Source organism: Cygnus atratus, chromosome 1 (genome assembly GCF_013377495.2).
Source record: "Cygnus atratus isolate AKBS03 ecotype Queensland, Australia chromosome 1, CAtr_DNAZoo_HiC_assembly, whole genome shotgun sequence".
Taxonomy (NCBI): domain Eukaryota; kingdom Metazoa; phylum Chordata; class Aves; order Anseriformes; family Anatidae; genus Cygnus; species Cygnus atratus.
This window is the reverse complement of record NC_066362.1, coordinates 40,550,404-40,566,270: the sequence shown is the minus strand read 5'-3', so window position 1 is coordinate 40,566,270 and position 15,867 is coordinate 40,550,404. Positions and strand designations below refer to the sequence as shown.

General features: G+C 46.3%; 1 protein-coding gene across 1 annotated transcript; it reads left to right on the top strand.

Moving 5' to 3' along the window:
- Window positions 1-1,833: 1,833 nt before the first annotated feature.
- PHLDA1 (pleckstrin homology like domain family A member 1) lies at window positions 1,834-10,312 on the top strand. Its single transcript, XM_035544346.2, has 2 exons — window positions 1,834-1,852; window positions 7,144-10,312. Exons 1-2 carry the CDS (start codon window positions 1,834-1,836, stop codon window positions 8,106-8,108), a joined length of 984 nt encoding a protein of 327 aa, XP_035400239.2. The 3' UTR covers window positions 8,109-10,312.
- Window positions 10,313-15,867: the final 5,555 nt, after the last annotated feature.

The following is a 15,867-nucleotide window of genomic DNA, read 5'->3' as shown; positions in this document are numbered from 1 at the left end:
GCTAGTCTTGTTTTATTATGATGTGTGTATCTGCATGTGTAAACTGATAAGGTGTATCTTCCATGCTGTAGTTCACTTTTTGCTAGAAACAAAAACTGAGTCACTGAAAAGCAAGTTACATAGAATTTTAAAAGCAGTTTGGAAAGCTTTTGATTCACACTTTCCATTTGCAGTGCTATACTTGTGAATCTGAGCTACATGTTTCAGCAAGTGGTCAACACTGCCATTTTGAGAAGACGATATTTTAGAAGTGGGGCTAGATCTGATAAAGGACTTGGATATTGCCATGCCTGATTCTAAGGCATTGCGTTATTAGTGTGAAATCTGGACCAAAGAAAGGTGCATGAATTTCCAGTCTCTGTAGACAGAGCTACGTTGTCCTGAACAAAATTTGCTCTGTAATCTAAGACTGCTAGAACACGTAGCTGTATTCTACTTTGTACTTGCTATTAAGCATCTAAAGAGGAGGAACCAAAACCCAAGGAATTCTTCCTTCCTTTTGCCGAATGTTTTGTTCACTATGCTTGTCTGCATGCTGTGGTTCATGTGTTGTCTATATTGGATGTTCACTGTAAGTTGAAGCACGGGCTAGATCTTTCATACTAGTTTTGTCTGTAGCCTACCAGTGAAGGTGCTCTTGAGATGTTGGTTTGAATGCACTCAACTTGAGGAGACTGTGAACTGATGTCTTCCATTCAACTTTTCCCAGTCAGCAGGATGCTATTGTACTCTAGGTAAAGAACAAGACTGTAATTGTAGAAATTCTGATTTTCTAAATAAGTATGTAGGCAACTTTTGGGGGGGATGAGAAGGTCCTCACAGGACAATGAAGAAGTACCCAGCTAACCATGCGCCTGTTTCTGCAGTAGCTACTCTGTTCCCTGCCACTGATATACTGAGGTAGCTATGAAGGGTTAAAGCATCGAAAAAAAGCAGGACAAGCAGGAGTCAACAGCCATGTAAGGATGGGGTTGTGGATGAAGTTTCTCCAGTAAGTCTCTTGCTTAGAAGGTAGGTAAGACATAATGAAGCGTATTGCAAGTGCCCTTAATCCGCAAACGCCTGAGAGGAAGTAGGTTTAGTGTGCTCGAAAGTGATTTCTTCTTTGTGTTCCTTGAAGTTTTGAATACTGCAGGGCATAATTTCAGAATCCCTGCCAGGTGTCATCTTTATCCTTTCTAGATATCTATGGATTTGGGAAAAGGAGCCCTTGTTATCTAAAGCTGTATGTGAAACAGGACTGTCAAAGCTGTGTTCTTAAGTGTTTATTTAGGTTAACACACAGATCACAGCATAGAAAAATACAGTAATAAAAGGTTAGCATAACTATGGTACATGTCTTTAAGTAGATGTGGTTGTGGTCTTGTGGTAATGTTAATCCTGACAGAATATGCTTATCCTTTGAGATGCTGACCCTGCCAGGTGTTTGGGTATCACTTGGTTTCTGTGAATGTCTCCCAGGATTAAGTTGAAACCAAGCACTTATTGTTAAAACTTGAACTTTAGGGCATGCAGAGACCAAACTGATGGCGTGTTATGACCCCTGTCAGTAACTAACACAGGGCTTTGGGGTTCACATTTCTGGACATGAGAAGTATCTGAAGTCCTTACTTAGATCTAGCCCATTTTTGCTAACAGCGTCTGGCAACAGTATCCTGAACAGAGGAAGCAGTGTCACAAGTTGTCCAACAAATTTCTGAAGTCACTGTTCTTATGAAATGTAGCTTGTATTGAAGCTACTTTATCTTATACAATGTGATACTGTGTTTGAAAAGGAGAGCTGGTAGATGTTAAAGATAACTTGCAGCCTGCAAGATCCAGAGCCGTGAATCCATGTGGATGACAGATTTTGGTAAGCTGCTCTCTAGATTGGTTTGCTAGTACTAAATCAGCAGTTCTTGTGCTCTCCAGGCTGCAGCAAAAAGAAGGATACAATCATACAAATTGAGGTGCCAGTTCTTATGGCACTGGTTAAATACAAACTGTTTCAGTGCTCAGCATGGTTTTGTGATGAACAACTCTCTTGTTTAGCAATTCGTAAAGGCAGTATGTAGCAGGAACATTAAACTTTCACCACTGATTGGAGTACTGTGACTCATTCTTTTTGCTTCCTGTGGATTTATACCAGCTGTAGAGAAACTGTTCATTAGTATTTCAGGAGAGTAAGTTAGTTATGAACTTCAGGCTAGGAAAATGTGTCACAAGAAATCAGATTTCTTAGCTGTTGCAGTATTGTGCTACACTAAAGTTTAGGATTTGTGCAAGTGGGCTCTTCTGGTTTTGGTTGCTATATTGAAGTGAGAACTATTGGGGGAGAAATGAGGTTCGTGAGGAAAGGCAGGAGAATCAACTGAGACTTTGCATGAGGCAGAAGGATGCTCAGAGCTTGTGCTTGATGGATTGGGGTGCTGCTTGTTAATTCTACATTTCTGACAACTGTAGAGTAGATTGTTAGCACTAATGGGTTTTCCTGTATGGTATAGCTCTGTTAACATGATCTTAAACAGTATCCTGAAATGAAGTAGTAGACCAGATTTAAGTTTAGCATTCTTAAGGCTTGTTTTCTGGAGAGGGGTGATGTTCTAAATATCAACTTTTCTTACTGAGGTCTTCTACAACTAGCTTCACAGGCTTAGACTTCTTAGTTAGGTTCTTGAAACCAATGTTTCCCAACCTATATAGCAGGTAGTATAACTTTGACATGGTTTTTACTTGTTAAATGAAAAACACAGCAGAGTGTAGAAAACTGCAAGAGCTTACTGTGTTCATCTTTGCCTTCAAGCTGATGCTTAAACTTTCCTTTTGTTTTAGGGCCCACTGTTGTAGACCTCAATCAGAAATTGATAGAGAATGTGAGCTAATCACCAGAGATTTCTGTATTCACAAACATCTGTGCAGCAGTTGTTTCTCAGATGCCTTGTGTTGTGCTGGGTGTGAAGATTGCACTGTGATGTTTTCAGTGGAAACAAAATGCTGAGTTATGTATAAAAGGGACAGTCTGATAACAAAGGCATTTCTTTATGTAGTGTATTGGATGGAACTAAAGCTGTGCAGGTGTTTGGGAAGGTGGATTCAGCTCTACAGCAGCTCCTCCTTCCTTCTGTGCTGACATAGCCTTTTCCAGGTAGTGTAGCCCTGTCCAAGGCTTGCATGTACAAGTTAGTCAGGTAACTGATACTCACCCCAACCTTCGGTTGCACTTCAGAATTGATCAGTTCTATTTGAGATGCACGGATTCTTTTAAGTTCTCAAATGAGTGTCCAAGTAGTGACCTCTAATCACTAATGCTTACCTAAAGTGAACATAAATCAGTTTCCTGGAAATAGTAAGGGCCCTACACTGTCAGATCAAGATGAGTTGGAAGTTTTTGTATGACAGGTGGTGTCAAGTGATGGCTTCCATCCCATTGCTTCTTAAATCCTTCTGTTAGGCTGCTGTTAGCCTTCCACATGTGGCCTGCATCCCTCAGCTTTTGCAGGAAAACTAGAACAAGCAAAGCAGGCAAGCACAGAGCACACCAAGCAAAAGATAAGGTATTCCACATTTGGATCTGCTTGGCGTGCACTAGAAGTGGGTGCAGAAGGAGTGTGGAGGTTTAGCGGAAGAACTCTTGTTGTGTCAATAGGTATCTAACTGAAGTGTGCTGAGATCACAAGAGGAGTCCCCTCTGCTGCTGGTGAATTTCAGCTGTTGTCAGATGTACTTTTATGTGCTCGAGTGTTGCAGGTACCCACCCAAACTTGATGCTTATCCTGGAGCTGATGAAAAGCAGTTGGTATGTTTGAACTCGCAGCATGTCTTACTCAGCACTAGGTGATCAATGCTGAGAGCCTTCAGGTCACTTAAAGCCTCTTACAGGCTGGCTTTGCTCTCCAGTGGGTGCTCAAGTGCTTTATAAAAAATTTGAAAGACAGCTACCTGTGAAGTGCAAGGAACTCTGGAGAAGCCAGGCTGGAGCAGCTGCAATGCCAGTCTGTGCCTTGCACACAGCTTCTTCATTTGGTACTGTCATACTGTGCTTCGTAGGGAGCACCAAAGCCTGGGGCAATGCAACTGGTAGTTTGGGTAAATACTTCATCTGGTTATGCCTGGTTTACTGTGAGATAAGCACCGGTATCAGTAAGAAGGAATTCATAAAAGGAAATGACTGCTCTCCAGATTCCATGCTCGATGCTTCAGTGTTCAGTCAGCAGGAAGTTCCAGTGAAGTTACTTGGAGACACTGAAGGTCAAGAAAATCGTTTATGAAGTAAGCACTCGGTATAATTGTTCTAATCGTATTGCAACACTGCAATTTGTCATGTATTTCTCAATGGCTATTTTCTCATCTTCTGTCCTGCAATGACTAGATCATGCTTCTTTTTAAGTTTCCCCCTTAACCCTTTTTGCTGTTTTAGCCATTTATTTCTATGTAATGAAGTGAGTGTTATCACTCAGTGTAGATATAGCATCTCTGAAATTAGTTGATTGTTGGTATCAAGCTGCTCTTTTTTATTACCCAGGAGAACACTAAAATTATGGGCTTCTTAGTCTTTCATGGTGGCTTCCCAAAACAGTTTTTAACTTGCCTCAGGGTTTAAAAAGAACACTTTAAAGAGTAATTACAGTAAGAGTAAGTTTACACATACAAAATTTATTCTACTGGAGCCTTTAAATTAGGGAGCTTATGATATAGGAGACTGAATGTACCTGTTCATTCATGTTACCAGTATTAACTTAGAGCAATTAAACAAAAAGAAAAATTTAATAAGGGAAAAATAGATCTTTAGATTCTTCTAAGAATCATTGTTTTCAGGTTGTAGTATTTCAGGTTTGACAGTAGGAGGCATCTGTGCATTAGCTATATCAGAAGAACTTTCTCAAAGTAGGAACAGATGCAGAACCTGCATAGTATTTAGTGAAACTTAGTGGTAGCAGCTGTAGAACATTTAATATCATTGCAGTGCTTTAAATACATATTTAAAGGAAAGTCAAGTAAAACCTCAGTGGGACATGCAGTGGGCTTAACAGTGTTGAATGTGGGTTTTCAAGATACTAATTCTAAGAAATGTTTCAGGAAGTTCAGTTGTGACTTCCATCTAGGAAAACAAAGTTTATTTAATAAATTCTGAGCAATAAAATTTGGGGTATCATGTTCTTTTACCATGAACCTGTCAGTATTTCCTTTAACCTAAGTCTCCTAAATTCTGACTGCTCTGGTGTTTTTGGTCAAATGTAGTGTATTTTAAATGTCTGTTAATACTTGCTGACATACAGAATACAGTTTGAAATGGATGTTTTGCATGTTTACTTCTGATCACATGCTTAGGTGAATTTCACCAGGAATAAACAGTTGTATCTACATCAGCAGAGTATGTCCATGGTGCTTAGAGTTGGGTTAAAAAGCTGACATCCAACATTTACTACAAGACAACTGAGAACTTTTATACAATGGAAGGCCAAAGTGAAATGAACTTAATCCCCTTCTCCTGTATACTGGATGAAATTCTATGGCCTTCTGTACTCACTTTTTTGTTGATTAATTGCAAATTACTCCCAGCACTGAGAACAAGCAAAAAATGCTCATGTTAAAACACAATCTCTATATAAATGTTACAGTGCAGTGTTGCAGGGGAAAAAAATTGGATGCTTGCTGCAGAATAATGTGGGATTCCTACAGTAGTTTCCATACTACTGGTTAGTGTGTTTGCTAGGAAGCAAATGACTGTTCACTTAGAGTAATGAAGCAGCAACCAAAAGTGTACAGGTCAATTAGAATCACAGAGTGGTTTGGGTTGGAAGGGACCTTAAAGCCCACCCAGTTCCAGCCCCCTGCCATGGGCAGGGACACCTCCCAGCAGACCAGGTTGCCCAAAGCCCCATCCAGCCTGGCCTTGAGCACCTCCAGGGATGGGGCACCCACAGCTGCTCTGGGCAACCTGTGCCAGTGCCGCACCACCTGAGGGAAGGATTTCTTCCTAATGTCTAATCTAAATCTTAAACTTTTTTTTTTAAATCTTAAAACCATTACTCTTTGTCCTGTCACTCCACTCCCTCCCCAGCTTTTCTATAGGCCCCCTTTAGGAAATGGATTTCTGGGACCTTGCGTTCTGTGGGTGTAGTTCAGTGTCCTGTGCCTTATAAACAATGTTTTAATCAAGTTGTAGATTGCTATAGATGAATATGTCTGAATGTTAATACTTTGACACTTAATCAAGAGTAAAGTAGATGCAAAACATGAAAAGCTGGGAGATTCTCTTATTCCCTTTGGGCTGTGTGAGGCTCCTTGTGGGAGGATCAGGAGAGGAAGATGCAGGTAATTGCAGTGGGAATTCAGGTAGAAATGGCAATGAGACAGCTTGAGACAACTGTGAACGATGTTCAGCTCTTCTTAAAATGAGTGTGTGCCTCTATTAAAGTAAGTGTGAGGCTTGTGAGAATAGACTGTTAGTGTGTATACTAAGCTCCAAGGCGAAGGGACTGTTTTCTAAAGTGACCTTTTAGGATATTAACCCTCTTTTTGTTGTAGCTAGTACCTTACCTTTGTTCCTGATTTGAGATTCTTCCTAGTTACTTTAGGAAAGGTAAAACAACGAAATTACTTTTAATTGCCTTCACTACTTCAAGCATGGAGAGGTAAAAAACTAATCAAAATTAACTTACCTTTTATGCTTGAAGTTCAAACTTGCAAGACAGGCAAGAGGAAACTATCAGAGAGAAACTCCATTGAAGCAGTCATTAATGTTGATTTTTTTCTAAGGTATCCTGCCTCCTAAGAGCAGGGTGAGGAGATGGTTTTTATTTTTTATGGCCCTTTAAACATGTACTTAAAAAATAAAAAAATAAATAAAAGCAAAGCAGTGTTCTTGAGTATACTGAGACATAGAGCCCTCAGACTGTTCGCTGGCACTGCCAAATTCAGTTACCTTGCCTCTTGATCTTGCATCTGATACCTCAAAGAGTTTTAAAACAGCTTAACCCTCAGTCAGGGGGCTTCTCTATGCAAATAAAGGGTTTCTGCAAACGCACCCCAAAAGCTGGCCGGGGGGCAGGAATCTAACAATAAGCAACCGTCTGGTAACGGCGCCGGATCACCACGAACGGGGGTCTTATCGGGGGGCTACTTCGGACGTTTTCCGACTTCCTTCTTAACGTTTCGAAGCAGTGAGCGGCCCCTTCTTTCCTCAGCCCTCCCCAGCCTGCCGCAGGGGGCAGAGGACCGTGCTCGCCTCGCAGGCGCAGCAGCGAGGCGGAGGGGGGCCGCGTGCGGCTCCTGGCAGCGCCGAGCCCCTTCCCCGGCCGAAACTCTGCTCCTCCGTCCCCGGCCTGCCTGGGGGGCTCTGCAGCCGCCTTGGGGGGCTCCCCCCGCCGCTGCCCCTCCGCCCGGGGTGCCCGGCGAGGGGGCGGCGGTGCCGGGGCGGCGCCGGCTCCCCGCGTGTCGGCGGGGGCCGCCCTTTCCGCTGGGTGTCGCTCCGGCCGGGGTGGGCGAGGCGAGCTGAAAAGGCGAGCGGGAGGGGACGGAGGGAGGGCGCAGCCACGCCGCGCCACGGGCGGCAGCCGCTCCGCATCCCGCGGGCCGGGGCGCTCCGGCGGCGGCTCCTCGGCTGGTGCCGGCTGCCGCCCGCCGAGCCCAGCCCCCGCGGAGCCGGGAGGATGCTGGAGAGCGGCTGCAAGGCGGTGAAGGAGGGCGTGCTGGAGAAGAGGAGCGACGGGCTGCTGCAGCTCTGGAAGAAGAAGCGCTGCATCCTCACCGAGGAGGGGCTGCTCCTCGCGTCCCCCAAGCAGCAGCCGCAGCCCCAGCAGCCGGCCCAGCAGCAGCAGCAGCAGCAGCAGCCGGGCGCCGAGCCGGCTGCCAAGATCAAGGAGCTGCACTTCTCCAACATGAAGACGGTGGACTGCGTGGAGCGGAAGGGCAAGTACGTGTACTTCACCGTGGTGATGGCCGAGGGCAAGGAGATCGACTTTCGGTGCGCGCAGGAGCAGGGCTGGAACGCGGCGATCACGCTGCAGATGGTGCAGTACAAGAACCGCCAGGCCATCCTGGCCGTGCGCTCCACCCGCCAGAAGCAGCAGCACCTGGCGCAGCAGCCCCACGGCCCCCGCATCCGCAGCGCCTCCAACTCCGCCTAGCGCCGGCCCCGCGGCCCCCCCAGGGGGGCTCCGGCCGCCCCCCCACCGGGGCACCCAGCGGACTTGGCCGGGACCCCCCGCCCGGCCGCCCTCCGCGCCCAGGAGCCCCTCCAGCCCCGGGGTTGGGGACCTCGGGACGGATCCTGCGGTGCCCCGGGGACTCCAGGCAGACGTGACGTACTGTAACTTTAACGTATCTTATTTATTAGTTTGGTCGTTTGTTGGCTTCTTGTTTTCAAAGGCTTGTTTGCAGGACGTTTCGGAGCATAGGCCGTGCCCAAAAAGCGAAGGAAAAAGCGCGGCGTACGTTAGCGCCCTACAGAAGCCCCGGGTAGCCTGGCCGCGTGCGATGTGACAAAAAGTCCTTCGGTTTTACCCGAAATACGCTGTGTTACGCTAACGCGGAAAATGTGATGTCTGGCTCGGAATTTGGCTGAAACCTACGCTGCGCGTGAAAACTCTTCTCTCCGGTGAGAAGAGCAATTACAAATCAGGCTTTAAATGATTCTCTTTCAAAATACACGCCTGGTGGAAGATGATAAAATTCTATACATGCTTGGTTATTTAAAAAAAAAAAGTAATGCCGGGGGTTATTCCGAGACTAAAACCCATCTGTTTGACGTGTGAGCTGAGGGGAATCCAACCCGATTCCTCGGTGGTGCAGGAATCACGGCTGGATTCCGCGATGGGTTTGAGGCTCCGGCTCCTTGAGGCCGGAGGGCAGCAGCTGAGAACCATTTACGAATGTTTCTTCGCATCTGAGTTCAAGGCTCCATCTGCTTGTAAACGGTCTGGGCTCTCGACCTTATTTTCATGGCAGTTTTTAAATGTCTCGCATTAAAGTAGCCCCTAGTTTAAAATCCATCTTATGTATGTCTTAGTGTCCAAACGCATCATTCTGGTCACAGCCCCCGTAAGCTGAGATAAACTAGATTAATTTTGGTGTTCAGCACTGTCAGATGCTGCGAGAGGCGTGCGATCTCGCCTCTAAAAATGTTGATGAAGCCACCAAGTTGGAAAACAAAGGGCTAATTGCACAGCTGGTGCGTCTTCCTGTGCCTCTCGCAAGCCGCCGGGAGTTCGGCCGTGGGCGCGAGCGAGCGCGGCTGGGAGCTGCTCACCGGGGCGGGATGGGCACGCACCCCGTGTGCTTCTCAGGATGCACACCCCGTGTGCTGTGTGCTTCCCAGGGTGCACACCCCGTGTGCATCCCCGGGCTCGCACCCCGTGTGCGTCCCCGGGCAGCACCCTCCAGGCAGCGCCCGCTTCGTGGTGCTCTCCGGCACGAGTTGCGCTCGTGAGCGGGGCAGACCAGCTCGGGGCCCCCCTGTCTCTGGCTCAAGGTAAGAGGCTGCAGCCGCAGAGCTATTTGTTTTAACTAACGCGGCGAGGAAAACCGCTTCTGGCCCCTTGACAAGTTACGTGAGCGTAAACAAAACCTTTCAAAGCTGTGCATCCAGCAACCCATTGTTTGTGTAACTGAGACATAGTTTGACTGTAAAACCCCCACGATCTTGGTTCAAGCTGTTTCTCTAAGTGTTTTAGGCAAAACTCTGAAGCGACACTCAAAAGGAGAAGTCAGGCTGCTACTGCGTGCAGTGGTTCTTTCCGGTCTGCTGTGCACCTGAGCTTACTCCCAGCCCTGTAAGGAGTAACCAGAGATCTCTTTTTGTCCTCGTCTTCTTTCCCCTGCCCCCAGGTGTTCAGCACACACACACACAGACACACAAAATATGGCAGAGTTAAAGTCCAGACCTCCTCCGTCCTCTGTGGTTACCCCCGAGCTCTTCTCTCAGATCTGGCCCTTGAAAAGTTTGCGCGACAAGCCTGGGGAGGTAGATTACAGCTGTCCTAACAAAGTTATTACTTGGAGACTAATTGAAGTCGAAGGTGCCCTGCATCTTCTAGGATTAGATTCGCTGTCTTGGCAATCATAATAGCCAATTTCCACATCTCTGTACATCTGCCATTATCATTCTGCTAATGCTTGAATGTTAGAGCTGCAAGGGGATTCTCTAATGAGCTAGTTGGAGACTTACAAAATAGGCTGTAATTTGTAATTTGGCTCCTCTCTTTAGAGTCGTTAATTACAGTTTACTGAGTAACTAATCCACCTTTTCAGACATACAGACGTATCGCTGGTATCTCACCTACTAAAATATGTTTCAGCCTAATGAAGAATAAATGTACTTGATGAAAAACTGTTCCTATGTGATTGGAGACGTGCATATTTCTCTGGTGGAGGCAGGTATTCCTGTCCCAGGCAGGCACAAGCCCACTGAATGCCACCGAAGTCTACGGATCTGGTGTAAAGCTGAAATGTTACTTCTCTTTTGGAAGTATTTGTACTCTGAAAAGAAAAGATGAGGGTTTTAGTGATATAATTGACGTAAAGGGCTGAAAAAGCAAAGGAAATTCAAAATGAAAGCTGTTTATTCACTGATTCAAGGTCAATGTTGTGTTTCACCTCACATTTCTTGTTTTAAGTTGTTCTGAAGGATGTTCTCTCAAAACCCTTTGGACTGATCTAGTTTGCTGACAAACTTTTGCCTGTTGTCATTGCCCACTGTGTTACCTTTGTAGAAATGCTGGTGTCAGACGGTCATGCCACAACATCCACCTCGAGCTGTTTCTGTGCCTCAGCCTGGGCTGATGGGTCACGGCTGGGATGGGCACGGGCACCCAACGTGCTGGAAACCAAAGGGAAACGAAGGGGCTGGGGTCCCCTGGGGACAGTCGCACTTGTGGCTCATGCCGTGTCAGTATAAAGAAGGCTGAGGTGTCCGACGTGGTCAGTCTGGTAACTTTCTCACCCTCTAAATTCCCCGGTGTTCTCGGCTGATAGCAATTTTTGACCGTAGTCTTCATTGGAGCTGCTTGGTTAAATACTGTCTGTCACTGCCTTGTAGGAAATGGCCATGAAAGTAGGTCCAGCAGATTATGCTCCATCCTAGTGGAACCGCAAGAAAAGGAATAATAGTGTCTTTCCCCTCATCAAAACAAACAAAAAACCCACAAACAACCAAACTAGAAACAAAGCAACCCCCCCGCCCCCCCCTAAAAAAAAAAACAGTATATGGTTTAAATAAATTTATCGAGAATAAATAACAATGCCAGTAAAACAAAATGGGAAAATGCTTGGTATAGGTAACAAAGTTGTAGACAGTCAATAAGGGGGTCAAAATTTTACATCTTGATTAAAAATAAATAAAGAAAGAAAAGTGAAGAGCAGATGAGGGGCAGGATGCAGCCAGAAAATTCAAGCTGTGGTGACCATTTTGTACCAAGAAAATTTAGAAATTGGGGGAAAAAGGAAAGGTCAAGTGGATGTTGTTTTTGTGACATCATGAAGTATTTCCTCTCTTTTACTGTTCATGATATGCAAATGCCAGCTTTGGAATTATAGCTGCAGTGATGTACCAAATGTTTTCTAGCATATCCTATTGTGAGCAGAAATATCAGTGTCGTCAAAAAGATTGTGTGTAAATATGACTCATAAATGATTTCCGAGAGATGTGATTTATTTTTCATATTTTTCAAGATGCATTCCATTTCAAATAAAGAGGTATCTATTGAAAGAGTTCTCACTATGTCGAAGGAATGGTTGTTTGGGCTCTTAGTAAACAGCTAAGCTGTAGGCATTCGAACTTAATATTTGATACGAAAACAATATGTTAAAGAGCTAACCTCTCACAAATGCTGATTCTCAGAAGCTTTGAAAAGCTGTGTGCTTACAATTAAGTATCTGTGGATTTATTGTCTTCTCAAGTGCCCACCGTTGCTTACAGCTTTTAGAGATGCCCCTTATGAGCTTTTAACACAATAATAAGTGTCTCTGTAAGGACATAAATATAGCAAAACAAGGATCGCATTGCTTGACGTTGTTTCTGTTCCCACATCAATGGTGATGTCTATAAAGGTGTAAAGAAAATACACCTCTATTTTTCTGCTTTAACTTTTGACTAAGAATGTAAAACAGTACATGCAAAATGGTTCTAAAACCAGGGCCACTGTTTTCCTATTGGGGAATGTTGTTTTACCAGGGTTTTCTCAAGATATTTTTATGATCAAACAAACAAACAAACCAAAAAAAAAAAAAAACAACACACCATAATGAACATTGAAACTTAGAAACCAGTGTAAGTTTCAGCAATTAAATTTTGTGGACCTGATTCAAAATTCATTGAAATCAACTGTTTTTTTTTTTTTCTTTTTTTTTTTTTTTCCCAGACTAAGACAGATTGTGACCTTTTGCAAAAACGGTGGCTCCTTTTCTGTTTCTGTTTAGAAAACAAACGAATGAGAGCCAAGAAGCGAGACCTCCGCCCAGAACCCATGCCAGTAGTGAGGGTGCAGCGATTAGTATAGCACTAACATTGGCCTTTCATCTTTTCCAATGAACTGAGGGGGAGAGCAACAAGAAGATGGAACAATGCCTGTGTTTTCCAAACAAAATGAAATATAAAAGAAGTCTCATCTGAAGTGCTTTTTTTTTCCTCTGCACTGGCATGGTTCTTTGCAGACCCGTTGAATTCACAGCAGAGCTGAAACGAAACAATTTCCTTTTTAATTGAACCCAAATAAGAGCTAAACCCAAACCTTTACTTGCCTGTTTCCAAGCAGCAACACGTTAGCCCTTTCTAGGGAGTGCCCAAATGGCTTCCCTTACCTAACCCCCCCGTTTTTTAGATCAACCATTGCAATTACTGCCAACTAGAGTCTTTTAAACAGTTTATTTCTAAGTTATGAAGCTACAAACGGTACTGTGGGGACTCTAGTGGTCTTGATAAGATTTTTCTGTCTTTCCACTGAGAGATTTTGGGCTTGTGAGATAAGGACCCTGGAAACACCGCACAGCTCCTCCTTGCTGCTGACAGCATTGCCTCCTGCTTTCAGCATTGAAGGTGGGCAGAGCAGAAGACGGTGACCGATCCTGGTAAGAGCTGAAACCCTTCAAGGTGTCCTGACACCCAAGGGACCAATGATGGGGCTTGTGGGGTCTCGGCCTAATGCTACATACTGAATTTCCAGGGAAAGCGCCATCAGCTCCCGGGTGAGGGGCTGGGAAATGAAGTCATCTTGCTAGCTGTCACCCACTTGAAGCCCGTGACTGGCACAAATGACCTGGTTTGTTTGCAGCAGTCACTAGTTTTCCTAAAGAGACTTTGAAGGGAAAGCCAGAGGCGTTTCATTTAGGTTTTTGGACGAAAAATCAAAACAGAGACATTTGCCCCAGTATAGACTAATCACAGCCACTTTAAATTGGCCAATTTTACAGTCTTTTTGAGTCACCCTGATGGATGTCTCTATCAATGCCAGCTGCCGCCGTGTAGGAAATGGTTGGATGATGGCTTGGTTTACCTTTTGTGCAACAGGGTGCTATGACAACAGCGGGCTTCACACAAACAAAATCAGGATCGACCCTGCCTCGTAATCTTTGTCCTGCAATGGTTTGTAGTCAGCCATCGTAGATTAAACGTGCCAGTGAATGCATATAGGGTGAGTAACCATTACAACGAGGCGCACTGCGCTCTGTGGTTAGCGGGATATTTCGAATGAGACAATTTACCACACGTTTTGTAATGCTTCCAGCAAGATGAGGAAATCACTGCTTTTGTTTTTAAGATCTTGTCAGTGTTTTGTAAATATTTCTGATATTTATGACTGTACATATGGTGTTGATTATAACTTGCAGGGGACTCAAGTATTGTGTCATATGTTGTTTAGGAGGCGATTATTTCATTAACTGTAGTTTTTGACCATGTTTTGTCCCTCGCTGCATCTTTTGTACCTACGGCCACCTGCAAGGCTAGAAATATGGAAATAGAGAGCGAGTTGGGGCTCCGCGAAAGCACAGACACAGCCTGTCCTTGGCTTCGGTGCCAGGCCTGGGGTCCTTTGAGGGAACGGTGCTCTTCACACCGCGGTGTGCTCGGGGCCCGGCCTGCAGACGATAGCTGCCTGTGCTGTGACAGCCCCTCTCTGCAAGGCTCTCAGCCCTCATCCTCTCCTATCTCTGCCTCAGAGAAAGGGAAATTCAGGACTGGGATGCCTGTGCTGCCCGCCCAAGGTCGTGCAGGAGCAGGCCGGGTGCTTGGGGCCTCCGAGCAGTGATGGTGCCTTGGTCATGGAGCTGAGCAGGACCACAACACCATGGGGTGGGACCCATGGCCACCCCAGGGGAGGTTAGCACCAGATTCAGGTGGCTCCTGCTCCTGGTTATTGCCCCTGTGCAAACAGCCCAGCAGGAGGGGAGGGATCCGAAGTTATTGCCCATTTCCTGAGACATTCGGCTCCTCTGTTTGCCGCAGACTGCAAGGGCAAAGGGAGGTTATCAGCCCCGTGATAACTTGGAGGGATGGTGTAGATACGAATCCGGTGTCAGAGCAGATTTTCCAACACTGGAACTGCCTTAGCTAAAACATGAAAAATGAGAGAGGGGACTGATGCTCTTCTGTCCTTGTTTTATTGCCATTCTGCTGTCATCTGCCCATTCCACTCAGAAACTGGGAGTATTGAGAGAGATTCCTCTAGCCAGAAACATCCCAAAAAATGCTTTTAAACCAGGGAGAAAAAAAAAAAAAAAAGGAAACCCTGATTGATGTGCAAGGCTGTAGCAACCCATAGACAACTGGCTGATGCCAGGGGATGGGCTGTGCAAGGCTGCTCTGTGCTTGCACAACCGCCCTGTAAGCCCTCCATGGGGCTGAAAACACCCCCCTACCCTCCCTCCTGTGCCAGCAGTTGCTGCAACATGCAGATGACCTTGCTGGGGGCTTTTTTGTGTGTGTACACAGTAAGATGAGCAAGAAAAAAATTACTCACTTCTTTTAAATTTCAGCCTTGAAATGGAAAAGCTATTTCTTTATTTGCTTTTTAGGGCTGCTAGTACTCTTTGCCAGCCACAGAGTGATGCCTCGAAGTGTGTTGGACGTGTACTGGCCGCTCTTTTCGTTTTATCGCGGATAGCTAATATTTCCTGTCCCACTAAGCCACGTCCCCCTGGTACTCATTCCTGGTGCTTGGCTCCCAAGCAAAGTCACAGCTCCTGTCACACGGCAGCGGGCTGCGTGCTGATGCTGTGTGGGAGCGATGACGGGGGCATCAGCGGCGGGGAAGTCACGCTGACAGCTCCGCTCCCCGGCGGCGCGTGGTCGGCATTCCTCACCGGGGCACCCGCGGGCCTGGGAAAAGGCCGCGGTGCCGGGGAGGGTCCCTCAATGAGTCCGACTGTCCCTCTGGGTGAGGGAGGCAGAGGGGATGGATGCTGATCATGTTCCCATGAGCATCTCTTTGTGACGCCCCAGAGCCCAGAGGGGTGGCTGCAGTGCTGTGAGCACAAGCCGGGTGCTGGGCCGCGCAGAGCACCTCATGGCTGAGAGGGCAATGAGGCGTTACAGGCAACGTCAGGTGTAACACTAAGTCATTTTTTGTCCCATTCTCAGTGCCAGCACCTTGCACGAAGCAGAGAACGGGTGAGTGGCTGGATGTGTCTGGGCTGACGCTGTGATCACTTCATTTTAGGAACCAGCCCACAGGCAGTCGAGAGGAGCAGCTGCAGAGGAGCATGAGCTGCTGCCTCAGGGAAGCCGCTACGATCACTCCCAAACAATTTGGAAATCGTTCCTTTGTGTTTTCCTGAGGGCTTAAAGAGCTCGCCACATGTCCTGGGCCACGGCCGGGCTGGCTGGCGTTGTGAAACTGCAGCCAAGGGGGGAGCAGCACCCTGCCACCCCCCGGCATGGGGCCTGCAGCCTGG